General features: G+C 48.0%; 1 protein-coding gene across 1 annotated transcript in view; it reads left to right on the top strand.

Moving 5' to 3' along the window:
* Positions 1-21,734, top strand: part of LOC119441455 (monocarboxylate transporter 13-like) — a 41,940-nt gene extending 20,206 nt beyond the window's left edge. Inside the window, 8 exon segments of the mRNA XM_037706071.2 lie at positions 8,859-9,002; positions 10,186-10,513; positions 12,283-12,481; positions 14,763-15,031; positions 15,729-15,924; positions 15,926-16,115; positions 19,537-19,662; positions 21,300-21,734. Of these exon segments, the coding sequence (XP_037561999.1) occupies positions 8,859-9,002; positions 10,186-10,513; positions 12,283-12,481; positions 14,763-15,031; positions 15,729-15,924; positions 15,926-16,115; positions 19,537-19,662; positions 21,300-21,595 (1,748 nt within the window). The 3' untranslated portion in view covers positions 21,596-21,734.
* The last annotated feature ends 307 nt before the right edge of the window (positions 21,735-22,041 follow it).

The following is a 22,041-nucleotide window of genomic DNA, read 5'->3' as shown; positions in this document are numbered from 1 at the left end:
GATCGCGGAGCGGATTCATTTGCAGCCTTGGTAACAGTATACGCACAGTGAGACCGCTGGGCCATGCACCTGAACAAGGAAAAAAAAATAAGGATCATGTCAGAACATGTTCAATGCAAGCATTGTAATGTTGTTAAATACAAATTTGATTTATGGAGGTCTGCTATGAACGCCAACTGACCTCTAGAGCATTTATTTGAAGTACAGCATATGCAAGATGCGCTGTACATTATTGAACTCAAAGTTGTACTCTTGACTGTAAAAATAAAACGGCTAACACACTCTAAACTTTTTCCTTGCGCAATCTACGTTGGGAATGTAATCTTCGAAATTTATTTGCTTTCTCTTCTTAATTTCTTGTTTTTTCAAGCGAGGTCCAAATGCTCAAGCTCAACATTTGGTGAACAGCATTACGAGTTTCTTCTGATGGGCCTTTCAAAAGTGCATGCCCTAAAACAAGCTCGCAGCCGCAACCAAGAATTTCTGTCCCGATCTAACGGTCGTGTTCGACGACACTGCCATCGTTGCTCGGAGGAATGAAAGTTGGCGTATTTTGTTTACAGCAATAAATGCCCACGATATGATACATGCGGTGCCGATTTCGACATAAGCAATCAGCTTATGTCGAACTGATAGGCACAGAAGGGCTCGGATTCATTCAAATAACCAGCACACAAACCTGCATACACAGAAGCTAAGGAAAACGTAGGAACAAACCCTTTTAGGGGCGAAGCTCCTTAGGGTGTGGGTCTGTCCCTCCTCTGTAGTATGTAGTAGTAGTCGTCGTAGTAGGTAGCCACGTCTACTTTTATGAGAAAAAAAATTCCGAAAGTTGTGTCCGTAGCGCGGAATCGAACCAGGGACCCCTCGCTTCCGAACGCGCGGCGCTAACCACTACGCCACGAAGCGCACATGGACACGCGCACCACGATGACAATAAATACCCAACATTAACGAAAGACTGCGCGTTTCTAACGCGTTTGTGCTAGCGTGTTACGGCCTGTGTAAGAAGCTGGTGTAAGACGCTGTGGCCTCTCCGCCTTACCCCCGTATTCATAAATGCTCCTCGACTTGAACTTGACTTGCCACCGCCTTGGGCAGCGCGTTCGAAACGCGCTGAAGGCGGTGGCAAGTCAAGTTCAAGTCGAGGAGCGTTTATGAATACGGGGGTTATAGACGTCAGACTCTGGAGTTTTGCAAGACGCGTAGCGCCACCTGCCGGTGCGAAGAGGTAATAATTGAGTAGTGCAAAGTCCGACTCTCTTGCTAAGTTGCCTAAGCAGCTACGAGTGCGAAACAACGATTTAACTTAATTTTGGTTCATATTGCGAATGTTTTGCGCATTTAACACCTAGAATGAGAGCTATGAATTTCTCCGCTAGTCGGACGCGCCGCCGAACTGCCATAAAGGCCTTGTTGACGATGGCAAGCACGACCGCAACCGCGACAGCTCCGCGCGCTACGAAGAAACGCCGCAATCGACGTTACTGTTGCGTTGTAAATTGCCATGAACGTGAAGGACTGAATAACAACGTTCAGTTTTACCGATTTCCATCCCGGTCGTATGAAGGAGAAAGGCGAGAGCGTTGGATACGGGCCGTTCGAGTGTTGGGTAAGCGAATTACTCGCATTCTCCACGACACAGCCGCTCACATGAGAAAGTGTGATAATGTTGGTCTGCTGTAATTGTGTTGCGTAGCCCTGACGAGGGACTATGCAACCAAGCGAAAACTGAAGAATCTGCAGCCGCCCCTTCGTTGGCAACAGAATAAACAAAGTTGTGAACCATCCTGCGTATGTGCCATCGATATTTCTACCTGTTTACACACGTCCGCCTCCGCTTGACTCATCAAGTGGAACGGAGAGATTTGGCAGGTCAGTTTAACCAAACATTTTGGTTCCTTTATGAATTCAAAATCGTGTTCTAGGGCATTGTGGTATCGCGAGCTCATTTCTAGTTTCGGCTTTTCCGATACAACAAGCACGTTTCGCAATGCACTGAGCCCTCTTGACTGCGTTTTTTTTTTAATCTGAGCAATAAAGTTGCTGTGGGAGCACTGGATGAGTAATTGCGAAGTAACGCACGTGTGTAGAAAAAAAATGTCGCGTTTATTTACATTCATTTGTGCGCGTGTGTTGTTTTAAGCGTCTGCTAAAAATTCAAGGGTACTGAGCGATGCTGTAGCTCCCGCGAGACAGGAATATGCTTCGCGGAGGGACTGTAGGAAGCTTACTTTCGTTATGTTCGCAGGCTGTTTGCTGCCCGAAAAAGGCTTTGGAAGAATTTATTCTCTGTAAATAATTACGACATTAAACATTACTATAAAATGCTTAACCCTTTGAGGATCGATTTTTATTTTTGCCAAGTGCGACCCCCCAGGGTCGATTTCTTTAATTGCTGATTTAAATTCTTCGAAAGAACCAATTTCGAAAAAAATGGTCGTAATTTTTAGAGTGATCGTAAAGTGACGAGAAAATAGTTTGTGTTGTAAAATACACAATGTTTATTCATGAATAAGAAGATAAGTGCACTGAAAAATGGTTGTGTGCACGTCCGAAAACCGAAACAAGTGAGAAGCCTTCGTCTTATCGCCAACAAGGTGCGATAGAGCTTTCGTGGTCTCCAAAAAAGGAAACGCCAAAAACGGTAGCATCGTTTGTGTATATACGCGCCTGCCCGGCAACAGATGTAATCGCGCCGCAGTGAGCGATAAACAATCGAGTAACAAGCGGTCACCCTTTGAGAGATTTGAAACCAGATAGCCATCAGTTTAGCGCGTGCAACAACTAGCGAATGCTAACCACGTGTTCAAACGAATAAATCCCAAAATATCGTTCGTGAGAACCTTTAGGTTTGGTTTGCCTTCGGTTGTACCCTGCGAAAGCGGACACGCACATATTTCCATTTGCAGTAAATACAAACGGAAGACAACCGTGAAGAAAACATTCGAAGATGCGCAATAACACGCTCGAACGCCCAGGAAGCGAGAGCTGAAGCGAGAACGCAACTGAAAAGGCGAAGGTCGCCAGGGCCATTCGCCCCTGATAAAGCGAGCTTTGTACCACTGACCGTAAGCTACATAGTTAACTGACTTAATCATATATGTACTTCATCGCTTTGACATTATAAACGTACCCAAATTTAACACATTTAGGCGCTAGAGAACGGACATCGGAGTGCTTGCCTCGAACTCGACGTTGTACGATGCTCGCTGTACTTGCGAGTTGCAGCGCGCCGAAATAACACCTGAAACTTCTTTTACATTGTACACGTACTTCGCTCTCCTCCCTTTCCGAAGCGTGCATGGAAGAAAGAAGCTTTCCAGGTCCTTGATATTTAAGAAACCGTGCCTCAACAACCGAAAGAGGGGCCTCCACCATTGTGGCCTATGCAGCTTCGCTTGCGGACAGCTCTCTTTGCACTACTCAGTTTGCGCCAAGGCTGCGATGGGGGCGCTGGTGGCGGGTTTTTCCGCAGCGCCGCCTGGGCAGAGTCTGAAGTCTATACTCTCTCAACAGTCATGTGATGGCGTCGGCAAACGCGGTGCACGTTCCGGCATGTGTAAACGGCTGCGTAAGACGCTGTGGCCTCTCCCCCTTACTAGAGAGTACTGCACGTTTCTAACGCGTTTGTGCTAGCGTCCCCTTAAGCGAGAGATGGTGCAATTATAATGAAGGGCGCTGTTATAAAATAGGAATGACGTCACATATGGCGCGTGTCATTGGTGGAATTCAATTGTTCGATTTAGTGCGGCGAGACTGGGCGAATTACACGGAAGATTCACGGTTTACCGATGATTCCCTCCGGCGCTTCGCCCACTCATCATCATTCACCCCGTGGATATGCGGTGTTTTTTTAACTGACGTTAGTCAGTTGTGGGTTTATTGTCGGCCTTCTCATGGTCATCGCGGCTTTGTTGATCGAAAGTTTTCTGGGCTCGCAATCTGGGCTAGCTGATACAGATTCACCGAGGTGTTGTCAATTGCTTTCTCTTGTATGTTCTGTTCGTCACCCATTGCATCACGAGGCCGGGACTTCGAGATCGAGCCAGCGTGTGATGCATGCGGTAATAGTCTGGTGCGTCATGGATTGCTGTGCGTCGTTGGCCCCCTGAGCACATCCAGCGACAGACACGAGAGAAATAAACACGAGAGACACGAGAGAAATAAACTCTGGAGTCTAACGTGCCGTTAACCACGATCTGATTATGAGGCCAGCCGTATATAGTGGGATGCTGCGGATTAATGTTTGACCTCATGGGGTTCTTTAACGGGCTGCAGAGTACGCGAGCGTTCTTGCATATCGCCCCCGTCGAAATGCGGCCGCCGCGACCGGGATCTGACCCCGCACCCTCGAGCTCAACAACACCACGGTATAGCCGCTAAACTACTGCGGCGGGTTACAAAAATAAATATAGCCATATTATATTCACGTAAAAATGTGCGCTGCCACTGAATGTATTATATGCCACACATGCACGTGTGCGTGCGTGCGTGCGTGCATGCGTGTGAATACGGGATCATACATTTCTAATGTGTTAAACATTGCCACATTCACAGCACACTGTCATCACATCTTTGCTAACGACGCCATTAGCACCAGCAGTGCAAATAGCCGCGTCATTTGTTAAGTAGCTAGTACTATATAGTTTTGGCGAGTGTAATTGAAGTTTGTAAGCAAGAAGAAAGAAAAAAAGGGGGGAGGGGGGAGGTTCTTACGCCAACAAGGCGCGTTTGATGTAGCGCATAATTCGCTGTATCATGGTTCGTTTTAACTGTGTTCAGCTCTTTATGGAGCGTAAGTGGGCGAGTGAGCGCTGGGGAGCGCTCAAATTCTTGCGTATATAATGCTCAGGGACAGCATGCAGACAGCCACGTGGATACGCAGTATAGCATATTTGCGACAGCCGCGCGGGCCGGCCAAGAGAGTTTCAGGCGGCCACGTGCATGACAGTCATGCAGCGAAAGAAAGTCGCAATTCTCGGGCGCGGCACAGACGGCAGAAACGACAGTGTTCGCTCGCTTCTCTGTTTCTCGGAACGGGGCAGTGTATATTTTCGCCACCGGGCAGTAGTTATGGCGAATGCAAGCAGTTGGTCGGCCGGACGCGATGCGAATTTGTCGCTCCCTGGCATTGAGCCCAAGCGACGCTGACGGCACAGTGTCGAAGCCCTCGCAAGAAAAGCGCGTGTTGTTTTGCGTGCCACTTGAGAAACAGCGCGACGGCTCGTGTTCACACAGCGGGAGAGCGATTTCCCGGTCAAGACGTTGCTTGTAAGCTATTCAGTTAGTGGCCATCGGTCTTCTTGGGGAGCCATTGCGATAAACAGCCCAGTTCAGCGACTCGAGCTGCGCAACGAGAAATGCCGGTGTTTACGAGGGTTTCGGAAGTCAAAATTCTCAGCACTCTGGTTTTGACCAGCGAAAACGGGGTGAGTAATGAATGGTACAGTCGGCGCACCATAAAGAAAACAAACTGGCAGAACACTCACAGCGCGCCGGCGTTTAAGTACTTGGACGCAAGGCACGCGCACGTTTGTGTCTATACAGAGAGTCGTATAAACCAGCTCGTTCCTGCCACTTGAGCTTTGGGTGTGCCAAAGCACGAGCCTCTGTCAATACTTTCAAAACTACCGCGGCGGGCACAGAAGTGTTGATTTGAGGAGCGGCCGCTTCCGTAGTGCGCTGCGGTGCTTGAAAGCGGCTTTGCTTCCGCACGCCCTACGTCAATTGTACGCTTGACAAACTTACGCGGTGTTTATTTTCAGAAATAGTAGAAACGTACCGTAGCATAGCTTGAGTTAAGGTTTATCCAGTCTGTCCCCAACTGCTTCCATGCCTAGTAGTAGCATTTCGTTGCCTTATCGCTGAAAGAACAGAAACGTAGCTATTCATGGTATGTAAGCGCAAACAACGACATGCTAGGACCGAGACAGGACCGGCGCTTTACTAAAGCTTGTTTATTCGAAGCACGAATTACACATACAGGTGATGGGCGAAGAAAGCAGACAAACAAGGAAACAAGAAAAAAAGAAAAGAGATAAACGTAGCAAAGCATGGATCAAGTACCGTTAGGACAAGAAAATGCGCACTGTAATAAATACATTGATTGACAGCTTGCGCACATGTCACGGTACGGTTGTTTCTAATAAAAAAAATGCTTCGGCGATGTATCTCGTTCTCATGTCATTAAAAGCTTAAAGAGCCGATGTGCGCTCAGGTGCCGAAACGCAGCCACGTTTTGAGCAATGCGCAGGAAAATTGTAACCCAGGAATGCCCTTTAGCTCATTCTTTTTTTTATTTATTTCATACTGTAAGCCTTACACAGGCTCATACAGGAGTGGGTACGTATAATACAGGCAAAGATCGTCAAACAAAACATCTAAAAAACATAAAATGAAAGTATAGTCATACATTAGCATTGTTAACAGTGTTAACCTAACAGCTTTAGAAAAAAGAGTGAGCGTCTTTTATTTTGAAAAAGATATATACATAAAGCATATATGCGTAAACTAACGGATAGACATGTGTGTTCACGTACATGGGCACACCTGTTCATCAGGTACCAAACAGTTTCAAGAAAGACGTTTATTAAAGGGTTAGAACAGCTCGGGAGCGTCAAGCTTTTATCGGTTGCGTTTAACAAAACAATTCTTCAAGTTTAACGGTGAATGCGTCCGTTGATAATAGACCCATGCACTCACGTGGTAGATTATTCCAGAGTTCTATAGTAGATTGAAAGAAAAAAGAATATTTGAAAGTGTCACAGCCCGATAAGAAAGGCCACTTAGCATGGTTGATTCTGCCCGAGCGCTGATGTAGGCTTACATTCCACAAAGCAGCCCTCAGTACGCCCACTGTCTAGCAGGACAGAGGAATGCAGCAAACTGCATATTGCAGCTACGATTCACGTATAATACGCTTTACACCGCAACCCCAGCTCAAATCAGCAGTCTTTATTTTTGTTTGCTCGTGCTTGTGATGTCTCAGTGTCAGTGTCACCACCTCGAAAACACGTGAAAGGGCCAATGAAAGTTATTAGCTTTAATGCAATAAACATTCAATGAGATACAACGGGCATAGCAAGATGACGTACCTGCTGCGGTCTACATGGAAACTAGAATTGAAAGCGATGCCGCAACGACAAACAATGAAGCTCGTGAAGTTTATTTATACTATACATGAAATATTGTCAATGATCTTTATATGCTGCGCTATGCAAAACAGAAAGCACATGCGTGTGTTGCTTAAGCTGTTTATTGTTTTGAGTTTTTTTTTTACCGTTTAGAATGCACCGAAGCGTATTCTTTTTCGATGTGGCAGTTATGAGCTATATCAATGAATGATAATTTATTTCTTATGAGAAGAATTACACGGCGGGGTTCTCGGTAAAAAGTTGCGCGCAGGCAACTTGACCAGCCCAAAAACCTATAAGGCTAATATCAAAAAATATTTACAATGTAACTGTTTTGTTGACTAAGTTTACTAAGGCTGTCGAACCTAGCAGGTTGAGTCACAAGTTCTTGCTACCTTCTGTAGCAAGTACAAGATTTTTTTTGTATATTTTTGACTCCACTCCTTGATAAAAGTGAACACACGCTTCGCACTCTCACAGACACAAGGAGAGCGGCAGCGCAAGCTGTATTTCTGCTTTCTGAAACCGACCAGGAGAGCGAGTGTTTCTAACTCCGCAACATAAACAACGGGAACACGTTGCCCTTCCGTTGTTTACATTGCTGAGTGGGAGCACGTGTTATTTTGTTCTTTGAAGCGCATGTTGCTCAAAACAGATGAACAGAGTTCGGGCTAGTTTTTAAACAGCGAGGCCGTTATTGTGACCTTGTCCGCTCTAGGGGTCGAATTCGCGAAGCTGTGCGTTCTTACGCGCTGTTTGCCACAGCCCGGTCGCCTTTGTTAATCACGATTGACTGACATTTGTGTTACGAAAAGTTATAAGACGTAAGAACATTTTTCTTTGTCTGTGTGCGTGTGAATACGCGTCTATATTGTCGCGTTTTAGTGAAAAGCACGAACCAAACTCCTGTCAAAACTGTGAGTTACGAAATTTGTCGGGCGAACTTAGCCCGGAAAGACAGGAAACACTTAAAATATCTACAGTGGCCGAGCGCAGTCGTCAAATCTAAACTCACCCACCGTGGTGACGTAGTGGTTTCGACGTCTTAGTGGAGGGACTCCGGATTAATTTTGAGCACCTGGGGTTCTTTTACGTGCACCCATTGCTTGGTACGCCGGCCATTTCTTGCGTTTCGCCCCCAGCGAAATGCGGCCGCTGCTGTCGCGATATGATTCCGCGCCTTCGGGCTTGGCAGCGTAATGCCAAAGCCATTGTACGCCACCACGGCCGGTTCGGTGTAAGACGGTCACCGGCAAAAAAGCAATACAATGTATGCGTGACAGTACTCCCGGTACTTGTCACACGCTGCCACACTGACCGCACATTGTCATCTCACCTTCGTCAACACCAGTTTCCTATTTATTAGCACCACCGGTGCGAACAACCGCGTCACCTTTTAATTAAAAGTATTTATACTCGATATGGCCAGCGTACCTAACGTCCACAAGCAAGAAGAATGCGTAAAGTCAATTAAACCCCCCAAGGCGTCACGTAGTACACAGCTTTCGGAGTGCTCCACCTCCGACAACAGGGCTTTGGCTTATAACTGCCATGGACAGGTTATAAATACGTTACGTAAGCACCCTCCGTCCTTGTCCCTGTTCATTTTCGCTGCTTCCGCTTCAATGCGCAAATATACCAAGTAGCACCGGTTGCTGCCCTTTTGCATTCTTCGCTGTCCACTCTGTGCACCCGACCCGACCGTGGCTGGTTCCATCGCAGGTCCCGTTGCGAGCGGCCTGACGACCAAGTACGGCTGCCGGGCGGTGACCATCGCGGGCTCGCTTCTGGCAACCGTGGGACTCGTGGTCAGCGTGGTGGCGCCCAACGTGACGTACCTCTTCTTCACCATCGGTCTCTGCACCGGTAAGCATGGAGTCCGCCAGAACTACACAACAGCATAACATAACGGCACGGAATGCCGTTATTTTAGCCGTCACACGCGCTCTTGTTGTGAGCCCGGTCCAAGTGTATGCAGCTGACCTGTAAGGAAAGCAAAACAGCCTCACACGGTGGTCCAACAAAACTCACACGAGCGCGTTCAACCTGCGCCTGCTGCCTCCCAGTGGATAAATGAGAGCCCTCTGGTATTCACAGTGCGACCTTCAAAGAGAAAAGAAAAAAAAAAACGACATAGAGCGAAAGCTGGGATAGGCTAGAGACGTAGGTCACGGTTCTGGAATGACAGATGGTAGACTTTCGAGAACAGCAGTCGGTCAATTTTTGTATGCCGCATTAAACGGCGTGAAAATAATAATAAAAAGCTATAGCGCCAACCCATATTGAAATTCCTGCCAAGGCAATACTTAATTATTTACTAATAAAATGACTCAGGTCCAGGTGAACGCTTCCTTCGAGCGATTGTAATGCGATAGCACTATGAGATCCTATCGGCCTATGATTACGTATCGACATGTGCATGAACTTCCTCTCTTACGTCATGGTAATATGTGACCTTACGTAACCTTATGTTGCAACGCCGCAGTCAGCCTACATGGTGTAATGCAAAGACGCCGCGCGTTACCCGCACGGCGTACTGATTTGGTTTCCCAGATATGTTTTCTTTATGTGGTAGGGCGCTCTGCATAACAGCCAGAATAACGTCAGCTTACATAAACTCAGAAGTGATCAGAAGTATGAGAACAAAAGAAGCCTCGACTTAAAGCCGACATTTCGACAAGAGGCTTGTCGCTAGAGTCACAGATGTACAGCAAACATGCCGCATACACATCAAACACGATGAAGTTTCGTTACGCGTAAACGGCACCGTGGAGCCAAATGTGAGGCCCCCTTTTCAACCAAGGAGCATCCACATGCCTCGTGACTTTCGTATCCGATAAATCTATTATATCAGGGGTATAATAAAATCCTGGTTATTGGAAAATTCCTGGTTGTTGGATGTGAAATTATTTTTTGTAATCCTGCACTGGCCATGTATACTCGAAAATTCGATATGCGAACTATAGCTCGCACCATTCCTTTAAATAAAGCCTGCCCTTTACTGTATCCATCTCATCTCGGTTCATATCGATACGCCCCCTCTGCGCAGGCGCGGGCTTCGGTCTCATGTACCTGCCGGCGATCGTGTCGGTGACCACGTACTTCGAGAAGCGTCGCGCCTTCGCCACGGGCATCGCGGTGTGCGGCTCGGGCTTCGGCACCTTCGCCCTGGCGCCCTTCATCGAGTGGCTGGTGCACGTGTACGGCTGGCAGGGGGCGCTGCTGTGCACCGCCGGCATGGTGCTCAACTGCTGCGTCTTCGGCGCTCTGCTGAGGCCGCTGCCGCAGCCCGTCATGGCCGCGCAGACCCCGCCCGCTGCGCACGCCACCTACGACAAGCCCATCAGGGAGATCAACGGGAACGCCTACCACGACGTGTGAGTGCCGCGGGCTGCTGCAACAGTGTATGTCTAATGAATAAGTAAACCGCACGGATAAAGTCGAGGATTTATTCGTAGCGTGGAGATGGGAAATCAAATTAAATCACTTCATTTATAGATGATTGTGCAAATGAATACGAGGGCAAAAAACTGGTATAAGCAACCTGACTAGGCCCCAGCAACCGCGATGAGTAAGCACAGTTAGGAAACCACATATTGTCATTAACGTAGAAATACATCTAACGATAAGAAATGAAATGTGCAGTATAACCTTCAGTCGTTTCAAACATGTTAGACGGTGGACTTTTAACAGTGGACTTGCCTGCACCGGTTTTCTTCTGTGTAAGCGTTTGTGGGCAACGGTGGATGAACAGCCTTCCGCATGCATTTTGTTATCTACTGTTTTCATTCAACCGCACCCTTCTGTAACGCCTTGAAGCCATTGAAATAAATAAAAGCGCTGGCTGGAGCATCAGCGGAGCTCGTAAAGCAGTAGGTTCCATGCAATTAAGGTTGGAGTACGACAGGGTTGTTAAGTAAGCATGGATCAGGGCCGCTATCCTGCAACAAACGTAATCAGTAATGATTTTAGGGAGGAGCTTTCTTCTTAATTTTGCTATTGTGTTTAATTCCTTAAAGTTAGTTTACATAACCAACTATATCTCAAGATCGAAATAGCGATTCACGAACTTCGGCTGAATATAACGATGATGTTGAAGCAAGACGTTTTCGTTGAAAGCCAGCCTGGTTTCTCGATACTTGAATTTGCAAGTAGAGACCCCTGCGGCCTCTGAGGAAATAACATCGTCTCACGTTCGGGAAGCAGCCTTGTTTGTTTACGGGCTCGCGTCGTTAAAATGCAAGTCATGTCTTTCCATGCAGAGAGATCCTGCTGCTCCGTGCGACTTTTTATTTTTTGGCATACATTCGCCCGGTTAAATATTTTGAGCATAGGAAGCCCGATTCCCAGAACCTTATGTTACATGACATCATATTATGTCGTATAGCATATGAGAATTTTCACGCAACTCGAGCTAAATTTTAAGAAATAATAATAAAATGGTTCAGTGTTGTTCGTATGATCTTGCGAAAAGCACTGCATTTTCTATATCCCAAGTCATTAGTTTGTCACGCATAGAATTATAGTCAACTCTTTAATGTGATAATCTTTCAGAGGCTTATTTTAATAATACAGCTGTATATTCTCACTGAAGCAATTGTCCACGGCACACAAATTTCTGCTTAGCGATTTTCTGTACCCTTAAGGTTCACTTGAAATTGTGAACATGACAGGTGTGTTCGCGCTACGCTAGACATTACAAAGGTAAAATGGCCGTAAGAAGTGTTCCTCAAAGCGAGGTGCTCAGGCGGCCACCGCACGTCGCCCTGTTGCTTGCACAGCTGCTTTGGTCCCATAGCGTCTTTTTTTGGCGTCAGCACTAACATTCGTTTTTTTTATTTGCACTGGCCTTTTTTTGGGACTGCCCAAGTTATGTATCGCCAGGGTTTGTGCCGATCTCTCCGAACGTGATGCATCTCTGTTCTCGCCCTCTAAAAGGGCACGACCATGTCCCCAAAACAAGGGACAGCAACGTAGTGGCCCTGTTCCACTTCTGAAATGCTTCACTGCAATACATTGCACATGCTTCATCTCATTACACAATTGTACTGCAGCGAAGCTGACCTTATGGATACGGAATTACGCAACGCTTTCTAGACCCTTGCCAGAGTATGACCTTTGAACTTGCTCTGACCCATCGTTGCAGGGAGGGCGTGCCCCGACGCAACGGCGGCCTCAGCTCGTGCTCGGCGTCCCGCGAGCTGTCCCTGTCGACGGGCACCATCGCCGCCGTGCAGGCGCACGACGGCGTCGAGCAGCAGTCGGATGGGCGCCGCAACCGGCGACCCCGCTCGGCGCTGTTCGCCCGCGCCGCCGGCGGAGGAGTCACCCTGCCCCTGCTCAAGGTGAGCGCGCCTGGCATTTGTCGATGGCCTGTTACCCTTTCCAGAGATAGAGAAAGAGATAGGGGAAGGTGCATGGAGTTTTCTACAAAAATGGACGTCGTTTACAATCGATGACGACCTAAGAGTACAGTGGTAAATCATCATTATCACCACCAGTCTATTTCGATGACCACTGCAGGACGAGGGCCTCTCCCAGCGATCTCCAACTACCCCTGTCTAGCGCTAGCCGATTCCAAGTTGTCACGTGCAAATTTCCTCACTTCATCACACCAGCCGAATTCTCTGTCATCTTAGACTGCTCTTCCGTTCCCTTGGCACCCATTCTGTAACTAACGGACCGCTGGTTATCTGTCCTACGCATTACATGGCCTGCCCAGCTCCACGTTTTCATCTTCATGTCAACTAGAACATCGGCTACCCCCGTTTGCTGTCTAATCCACACCGCCGACTTCCTGTCTCTTAACGTTATACGCCGAACACTTTTTGCCCCATCGCTCGTTGCGCGGTCCTTAACTTCTTCTCAAGCTCCTTTGCTAATCTTCTACGTTTCTGCCCCATATGTTAGTACCGGTAGAATGCGATGATTGTACACTCTTCTTTTCAAGGATAGCGGCAAACGTCCACTCATGATTTGGTAATGCCTGCCGCATGCGCTCCAACCCATTTTTATTCTCCTGGAAAATTTCATTCTCATGATCATGATCCCCTGCGAGTAAACGACCTACATAGACGTACCTTTGTGCAGATTCTAGAAGCTGACAGCGCACAGCAGTGTGAAAAGTGTTCGGTTATAATAAAATGCGGGGTTTAACGTCTGAAAGCTGAAACGCGCACTATGAGGGACACCATAATGAAGGCCTCTGGGTTTATTTTCTCCACCTGGGGTTCTTAACTGTGCACGAAAAGCACAGTGCACAAGCGTTTTTGCATTAAATCTCTATCGGAATGCGGCCGCCGAGGCTGGGAATCGAAGCCATGGCCTCGTGCTAAGCAGCGCGGATTGAATACATAGACCAAATGTGAAATGAAAGCAAACAGTTCGAACGCAGGTCTATTGGTACAACTCAGTTTCGGTATACTTTTTTTTACAAATTTGTATTGCTCGTGTTTTAAATGTCAAAACAGTATATATCTTCTTCTGTTCTCACAAAAAATTAGGTCCCTTGGGTTGACAGGGCCTGCTTACATTTTAAGATTCTTGTCTATTATTGCGATAGCAATTGTATGGACCCTCTAGGCGAACTTCCCCCGTCGCCGTCGCCGTGAGGTTCTGTATAAGGTCCAAGGCCGATAACACCGTCGCCGCGTGCCCTGCGCTGTAAGTGCGAGCGAAAGCGTGCGACGGGAGCCGACCAACGCGGCGCAGTCTCGCCCGCGCGAAAGTGAGCGAAGCGGGCAGGAGATGCGCTGTCTAGCACCGCGCGCGAGGCACCCAACGCTGCGAGGGGGCATTTAACTCCGGCTGCAACTGCGTGTGGGGCGGCTGCGCGCGGTCACGCGGCCGTATCTTGAGAGCGATGGCGGCACAGTGTAGGTGCGTCGGCGGCTCGTAGCTTTGTGCGTGCTATGTGTACTCGGCGCTCAGATTGCGTTGAAGCGATAGACAACAGCACGAAGGTCACTTCGCTCGCTGCTGCTTTCCTCACGCCGGCGTTTTGACAGCGAGTGTCTACGGTCATCGAGTGTGATGTGTTCATGTTTGCTCTGCGCGCTGACACTATGATTGATAATTTAGTTAGCAAGCGAATGTTTACAAGTCCAAGCAACCGATAAAAGTACTATTCTTACTTCGTATGGCTCTATGCTCGACTTTTTTTGTATTCTTACTACTACTTGAAAAAATCATCAATCGCACAAGCGCGATGTTCTGAAAAACTGAGTAGAGCCTAAAGTGACAACAACGGACATAATTCCTGCTATAGTTGGCCTGCCCTGTTAGGAAAATGAAGAGCGCTAAAAAAAGACAAGTACGACGTATGTCGTATCCTATGTGTATTGTGGTTGAATTGTGGTTAAACCACAATGCACATACGATACGATGTACGTCGTCCTTGTCTTTTTTAGCGCTCTTCAGTTTCCCAACATAGCAGGCCAACTAGCAGGAATTACTGCCTTGGAGACGTTTTATATTCTTATGGAGGCTGATTGTCGCTGTTTCCAAAAATAATATTCTATGCCAGCTGGCTCTTGTTCTTATATTTAATGTCACACGGGGAAGGCTCTCGTTCACTTTGTGTGCCCTCATTCATGTTTTCTCATCCACCGTGATTTATGCCCGCAGCTGGAGGACGAGAAGACGTCCATGTCGTGCGTGCACATCGCCGGCTCGAGTCCACCCAGCCCGACGGGGCCGTCGGCGCCCGCGCTGCACCCGCGGAGCCTGCTGGTGCGCAAGGACATCTTCTACAGCGGCAGCATGCAGAATCTGCCGCCCGAATACCGCGCCTCCTCCTCCTTCTTGTCGCGCGACATGTCGCTCAGCGTCACTTCGCTGCGCACCATCAAGTCGGTCACGGTGCCCACCTCGGACGAGCGCAGCCGCATACAGAGGTGCGTGCACGTCGTGAGGAACAGATGCGTTTCTGACGAACAAGAGCAATTTGCGATTGCTTGGGCATGACGAAATAAGTCATTGAAACGCTGAACAGACGAGAACAAAGAAAACGGTGACACGCACAGGCGTCTCTATGTCCTTACCTGCTTAGCAGTACGCATTTTTAGCATTTATTGAACCAACCGAGAGTACATAGGTTGTAGGGTTCTCTCATCTCCAATTATCCAATGGCGGGAACCCTCTTTCAAGCCGTCTATATGTCGTGGCTGCTAAGTGAATACCTTGAGTACCTCATGCGATTGCCTGTACCTATGGTCGAGCGACAGTGTTTGGTATACGTTCGTAGCTTGATATTCCCATCTCCAGCACAGGACAAATCCGAGAGTGGCAGGGACAACAGAAGGATAGAAGATGGGCAGCTCCGGTCCCAGAAAAACTGGTTTCGACAGAGATAGAGGTCTCGACGCGGGGCACATATCTCGCTACTCACGCTCCAGGGAAGCCCTCCCACTAGAACAGCAGCAGCCACGAAAAAAATAACACAATTCCTGACTACGCGGGGAGGACTTACATATTGTCTTTTGAGTTTTATGAAACTTGCGATTAGTTATGCTGTTTTGGTGGAGTCGCCCTTTCAATTTCTTTCCTTTTTTTGCATGGGGCCCATGACGAAATCTGCATAATCCTGCGCAGGTTCTTCTGCTCGAGCGAGATGGAGGCGGCCCTGCACGAGATGATCAACTTCACGCTGCTCAAGTCTCCCGTGTTCCTGCTGTTCGCCACGTCCAACTTCTTCACCAGCGTGGGCTTCAACGTGCCCTACGTGTACACGAAGGATCGCGCGGTCGAAGACCTGCACATGCCCGAGGAGACCGGTAGCCTGCTGCTGCTCCTGCATCGGCCTGTCCAACACTCTGGGCCGCGTCATCCTCGGATACCTGAGCGACAAGTCGTGCGTGAACCGCCTCTGGCTGTACAACGCCAACCTGACGCTGTGTGGGCTCGCCACGGCCTTCAGCTACGCCGCGCAGAGCGCCATCACCATGACCGTCTATTGCGTCATCTTCGGTGCCACCTCGGGTAAGTAGCACGTCCGCCGCCCTGATGTTCCTAGGATGACAGTTGTCATCGTTAGTCTTAATGAGACGGTTACGCGACAAAGGGCTGACCCGTAGAACTCCGATCGCTGTTGTTCTTCATATAGACAGAAACATTCAACGCCATACGCCTAAATTGTAACCAATGTCGTCACCGCGTTCAAGCCCCGTATACCTAAACAGGTCTGTACTCTGAGCTAATTCTCGATAGCACCGAGTACTGCCGAGTGGAGCACAGTGCCACCCCATTAGCCGAGGAAGACACTGCGACTCAACAACGTTCCTCGGTGATTCCTACGACGAGGAGTTGCTTGAGAAACACACCTTCACTTCAGTGCATTCGAGTAGACGCCGATAGTAACTGTTCACAAACTTTGTAATCCAGGAGCGGTCATGGAATGTTAATGAAACGCAGCGACCACTTTAGTCGAGAGGGGGCATTACCGTCCGCTTTACTCGGGATCTGCACTTTATTTAGTTATTTATTTCAAAATACCTTACAGGCCCCATGAGGAGAATTGAGTAAGGGGGGCATCACGGCAAGACAATTTTACACGTGAATACCGAGACACGATAGCCGCAACAAAGAGTAGAAATGATCGTTACAAAACAGGGTTACAAATGAAGAAGATGCGGTAGCGTACACAACATCGGCTAAATTTTACCCCGCACATTGCTCGCGCACATATCAAACATCGTGTAAGAAAATGGGTAGTTTAAAGCATGAAAAAAAAAGCAATACTAACAATACGGAGATAAACAGTGGGGTAGCGTATAAAGTACAGGACGAATGTTACCTCGCACATTGTTCGCGTGCATAATCAAACATCGCGTAAGAAGAAAGTGTAGTTTAAAGCATGAAATAGAAAGAAAAATCAGCGTGACGTTAGATAGATATAGAGAGCATGGCATACAAAATGACACATCTTTAGGACAGAAACTGCAAGTTCAAGAGTTTCCTAAATTTATCTGTGTCCGTCTGCATGACAGTGCCACCAGGGAGGGAATCCCACAAGCGGATGGATTCGTGACAAAGCCGACAAATTAAATGCGTCCGTGTTTCCGTAGATGCGAGTGAAACTTAAATCATTATTCAATCGTCGTTATGTGCAACTTGCACGTTCCAGCAACAGAAACGATGACTTCAGTTGGAACATATTTATGGAGCAAGGACGGCAAGGCCACGTCACGACGATTACTTAGTACGTGAAGCGAAAGGTCAAGTTTGATTCGAGTTATGCTTGAATGTCTATTGTAATTGCGGGAAATGAATCGACTAGCTAGGTTTTGGATGGCTTCTAACATGCAGATTAAGTACTCGTGATGAGGAGATCATATCGGGGATGCGAACTCGAGCTGCGTTCAACTTCGGAATGGAATTAACAAAATACTTTTACAAGACTAATAGCACATTCGACTGGTTGCTTTCGAGCGCTCTAGAGCACTCTCGCGGGGCGGTTTACCTTCGCTTGGTTGATCCAGAGTGCTCGCGCTCTCGCCTTCAAGTTGGGAGCACTGCTGAGATGCGACAGATCACGTGGCTCATCTGATTGCGAACAGCCGAACGTTCGACTCGGGCGTGCTTTATTTTGCTCCGATGTCGAGAGACCTTCGCGTCAGTAGAAACCAGTCGAATGTGCATACCACTAGGTTTAGGTTCGCCAGGAAAATCTGAAAACGAGACTGTACTGTATATTGATCTCGTCCCGTTTGTTCACTGTCGAGACGCCCTCTTCTCGTTTATAAGGTAATTTTTACTTGCAAGCGTGGAGGCACGGAAGGCAGGCGCAGCGTCGCGTTTAGGGCCAGAACTTTTTCCGAATCCCTTTCTATCTTGAAACTGCAAAATTGGAGGACGCTTAAGCTTCGCCTTTAAGAGTGGAACGCGATAGCGTTATCGGGCCCCGTTCGCATCACACTTTTCATTACCAGTAGGTTTCACTGCAACAGAGAACGTGGGAAAGCCAGCTTACAAATACCACGCTTACACCGATCCCCGTAAAGTCGGCTTCACTTTTAAACAGAAATGCATTGATTAGAAGACGTTCTTCCACGGGCAATATAAGTCGTCTTATATGAAAATGTGAAGGCCCTAGGACCTTTCTTTATTATTTTATTAATTGTTTGCTGTTGCCCCGAGCCGCACGCGTGTCCAAAATTTAGAAAGGCTCGGTTTTCAATATACCCCTCAATGTCGCCTAGAACCAAAGTACAGCCAAACACCAGCAGTATTGGAGGAGGGGTACGCTTAAGCTTCGCATTTAAGAGTGGAACGCGATAGCATTCAAAGATCCCTGGCTGCTTAACATGCTTTTTTCTCGTATATTCAAATTACAAACCGACGCTATCACGCCTGTAGGTTGTCGTTAAGTCGTACTTTACGATTTTTCTGGCGGATTTTACTTTGAGAAATTCAATTTTTGTTCACTAACGCCTTGCACCAAGCGAAGAACCCGCCCGGTCGGGGTGGTTCGGGATGATGTGGTTCGGCATGATTATTTCCGCCAGACGCCGATGCTTAACGCCGACGCCGGATTTTCTGCGACACGGGGCCCTTAACGCAATCGCATTAATATTATAGGCAGGACGGACGATGGACCGAAGTAAAAGTAGCATTGCTCTTATTGTGTCGTACTGTGCGCGAAGGTGCTGTTGTACTAATATGAGTCTGCGCATACATAACATTAATCGCACCCGTTGGCATCCGCCCCTTACTGGCGCCAGACAGCTGGTCGGCGACTTAATGGGTGATGAAAAAAAAAGAAAAAAAAAGACATAAACATGCCATGCCCTTGGCGTTTTGTGCGCTTTCTCTCTTTCTTTACCTAAAAAAAGAAAAAAAAAGAACCCGTATGAGACTCTCCTGACATGACCAGAGCAACAGGAGCACCAGTGATGCAGTGCAACTGCAAGCATATTACCATGAGACACGTTGCTAGGGGCGCAAAATTTAGGGACTCTGGAGCGAAGTACGTGTAGCATATATAAATGTTCCTATCTAAAATGTTCTTTTCACTTTGCAGAATGGCAGCCAGGCAATGCTCAAACCAAACCACTTCGCTCCTCTCCATGAGGGAACGCTGTTTGCTTTGTATAGCCAGTGCGCAACCCAAAAATGTAGCAGAGCACATACCGCTGTCCAAGCAAACAGAATTTGTACAGATCCGCTGAGGAATCACGTTCGCTGAATTCCCTTGATGTTTCGGTGGAGGCGTGCACTTCTTTCAGTATAGGGCGTGTCTCGGGGAAATTGTTTCGGAACGCGGAGGAAAAGGCGAAGAGAGAGAGCACTTGTAGTGCGGTTGTGATGAGGGCAGAGGTGGTATAGTTAATCCATAGGCTGTCACCGACTATAGTGGCGCTAATGCGTCAGCGATTTGAGTGACTCGAGGCGTGTCCCGCAGGCGCCTTCGTGAGTCTCACGTCCGTGATCCTGGTGGACATCCTGGGCCTGGAGCGGCTGACCAACGCCTTCGGGCTGCTGCTTCTCTTCGAGGGCGTCGCCTGCCTCGTCGGACCGCCGGTCACCGGTGAGAGCACGCGCGCCTACTCGAACGTCGTCGAGCATGCAGACTTTATTAAGGGACATCAAAAACAACACTAAATCTGTTAAGATTAGCAAACTGTGCTTTAAAAGCATGTTTGTTCATTCTTTTCACGGCAAACAAAAAGAAAGCTAGGCTAAGCACAGAAAATAAAATCTAAACTTGCCATGCTTCAATTTCACACTGAAACAACAGCGCCAGTAAGTTAATGTGACGTCGTCATGGTAATGGATAGAGTGCAGAAACTCCAAGGACGAAATAAAATGAGACACCACAAGTGCGCACGCTCAACTAAAATTTTATTGCACAAATGCTGAATAAACTTGTGGCGTGTCTCCTTGTATGTTCATTGTATATTTTGCGCTGTGCCCATTGCCATGAACACGTACCAACTCGCCCAACTTTCCATCTATCTTTAGTGTGGATTCATGGATGTCAAAATAGCTTTCTCGTAATCGGGTGATTTAGCTCAGCAAAAACCTCCAAAATTGGTAGGTTTATCCCTTACTTCTATTAGAATGCAATGCGACCCTTGTGGACTGGTAAGCAAATAACTGTACATGAGCACACGGTGCGAAAATTTATGACGTCACGGGGAACTGGTCCTAGAACATCAAGGAGGCGTCGCCATGCGTGTTTAGTTTTTGCATTTTTCCTGGACTACCATACATTCTCTTACTGTGAGAGTGCGCTTCTCGCTTTTGCAAAATCGTAGTTTATTAATACAGCTTAGCTTAATACTGCTGATTAGTGTTCCTTGAGTCGTTTCTGCTACTGCAGCATACGCCCTGGTACTATCAAACACACAAAGCTAAAAATAATGTTTGTTATACAATTTGTATTGTGTTTAGAAAACCTAAAACTGGTGCGCAGAACCATGCGAACTGTAAAAGCTGAAAGCATAGTCACAGATAACTTCAGGTGGCTCAATAGGGGAAAACATAGCACGCAAACGCGCGTGATTCGAATGGGTATTATCTTATTTCCTACAACTCACACCTCGCCCACGCTGTTTCTACGAGAATGTGGCATCTCTCTGCTTCATTACCAGCACGGGTAAAAAAAAAGTAAAAGCTCAGCACACAGCCTATATTTCGACTGTGGGACTTGTCTTCGTTAGAGCGTTGCCTTAACGAAGACAGGTCCCTTTCTTTCGTGAACGTTTTTTTTTTCTTGTGTGTGAAAACGGACTCAGGGTCCACATTCACAAAATAATGCTACGTGTAGCTGATGCACAAGGCTATTTACAATATACACGTAGAGCAACGGTGGCGAAGATGGCGGCCCTATGGCAATCGGGAACACGTCGTCTTCCTCCTCTTAAATGCAGCCACATTGCGGCGGCTGTTGCGTATGAATATTCTTTCGCTGGAACAGTTAGTAAGAGAAGCTGCCAGCTAATTGTAATGTTAGACCATATGGACATATTGGCGAAGGTGGCTGTGCAATCACAAACATTGCTTAAGAAAGAAAAGCTTAATGGATCGGCCTTAGTTTTCTTTTTTTTTTCAGAATCAGTTAGTGTCTGTTGAGCCCAGTTCTTCGATGTTTATTTGCACAAATCTTGGAATAAGCCTAGCTATCTTATCCATACATTTATTTTACCTTTCTCGCCTGCGCAGGCTGGCTGTACGACTACACTGGTTCGTACGACCCGGGCTTCTTCCTGTCCGGCGCCATGATCGCGTTCGGAGGCGTCATGCTGTTCCTCATCCCTTGCACGCAACGCTGCGAGGGTCAGGAGGAGAAGGCGGGCGCCGGCACCACCACCACCACCACGACGACTACGACCACGACAACCAGCGGTACCGCCAAGTCCGGCAGCAGCTCGTTCCCGGAAGAGACCACCGATTCCAGCTTCGGCCATACCATCACCCTTTCCTCGTCGCTCAACGGCCACGGTCCGCACAACGTGTGAGCCGGCCACTCTTCACCCGCCCACGTGAACCAGGGCGGGCGAGCCGAGCGACGAGCCGACCAGCAGCCGGCCCCTACGCCACTCCGCTACGAGCCCGTTTCGGTGTCCCCGCCGGCTTACGGCTACGAAGCAAGGGCCGCTCGGGACGACGGCGAGATCAAAGCCGTTGCGACGAGGCGCTTGAATCCCACTGCGTCGAGTTTGACCGACACCCAAGCGGCGCGGTGTCAGCGGGGTTCCTGCGATCCCATGGCAGGACGTCGAGCCGGTAGCTCGGTAACACCGAACGTAAAAGCACGCCGTACTGTAGCGGGCGTGGCGACCAGCCGATGGTCGTCTGTGCAAGCCGAGAAGGTTCCCTCGGAGAGATCCACGCTTGACGGGCACCATGACTGTTCTTTCTCAGGGCATCGTTCCAGAAATGCCTCGCTGCTCTTCCGACCAAT

Source organism: Dermacentor silvarum, chromosome 2, assembly GCF_013339745.2.
Source record: "Dermacentor silvarum isolate Dsil-2018 chromosome 2, BIME_Dsil_1.4, whole genome shotgun sequence".
NCBI lineage: Eukaryota > Metazoa > Arthropoda > Arachnida > Ixodida > Ixodidae > Dermacentor > Dermacentor silvarum.
This window is presented reverse-complemented; position numbering and strand designations above follow the sequence as displayed.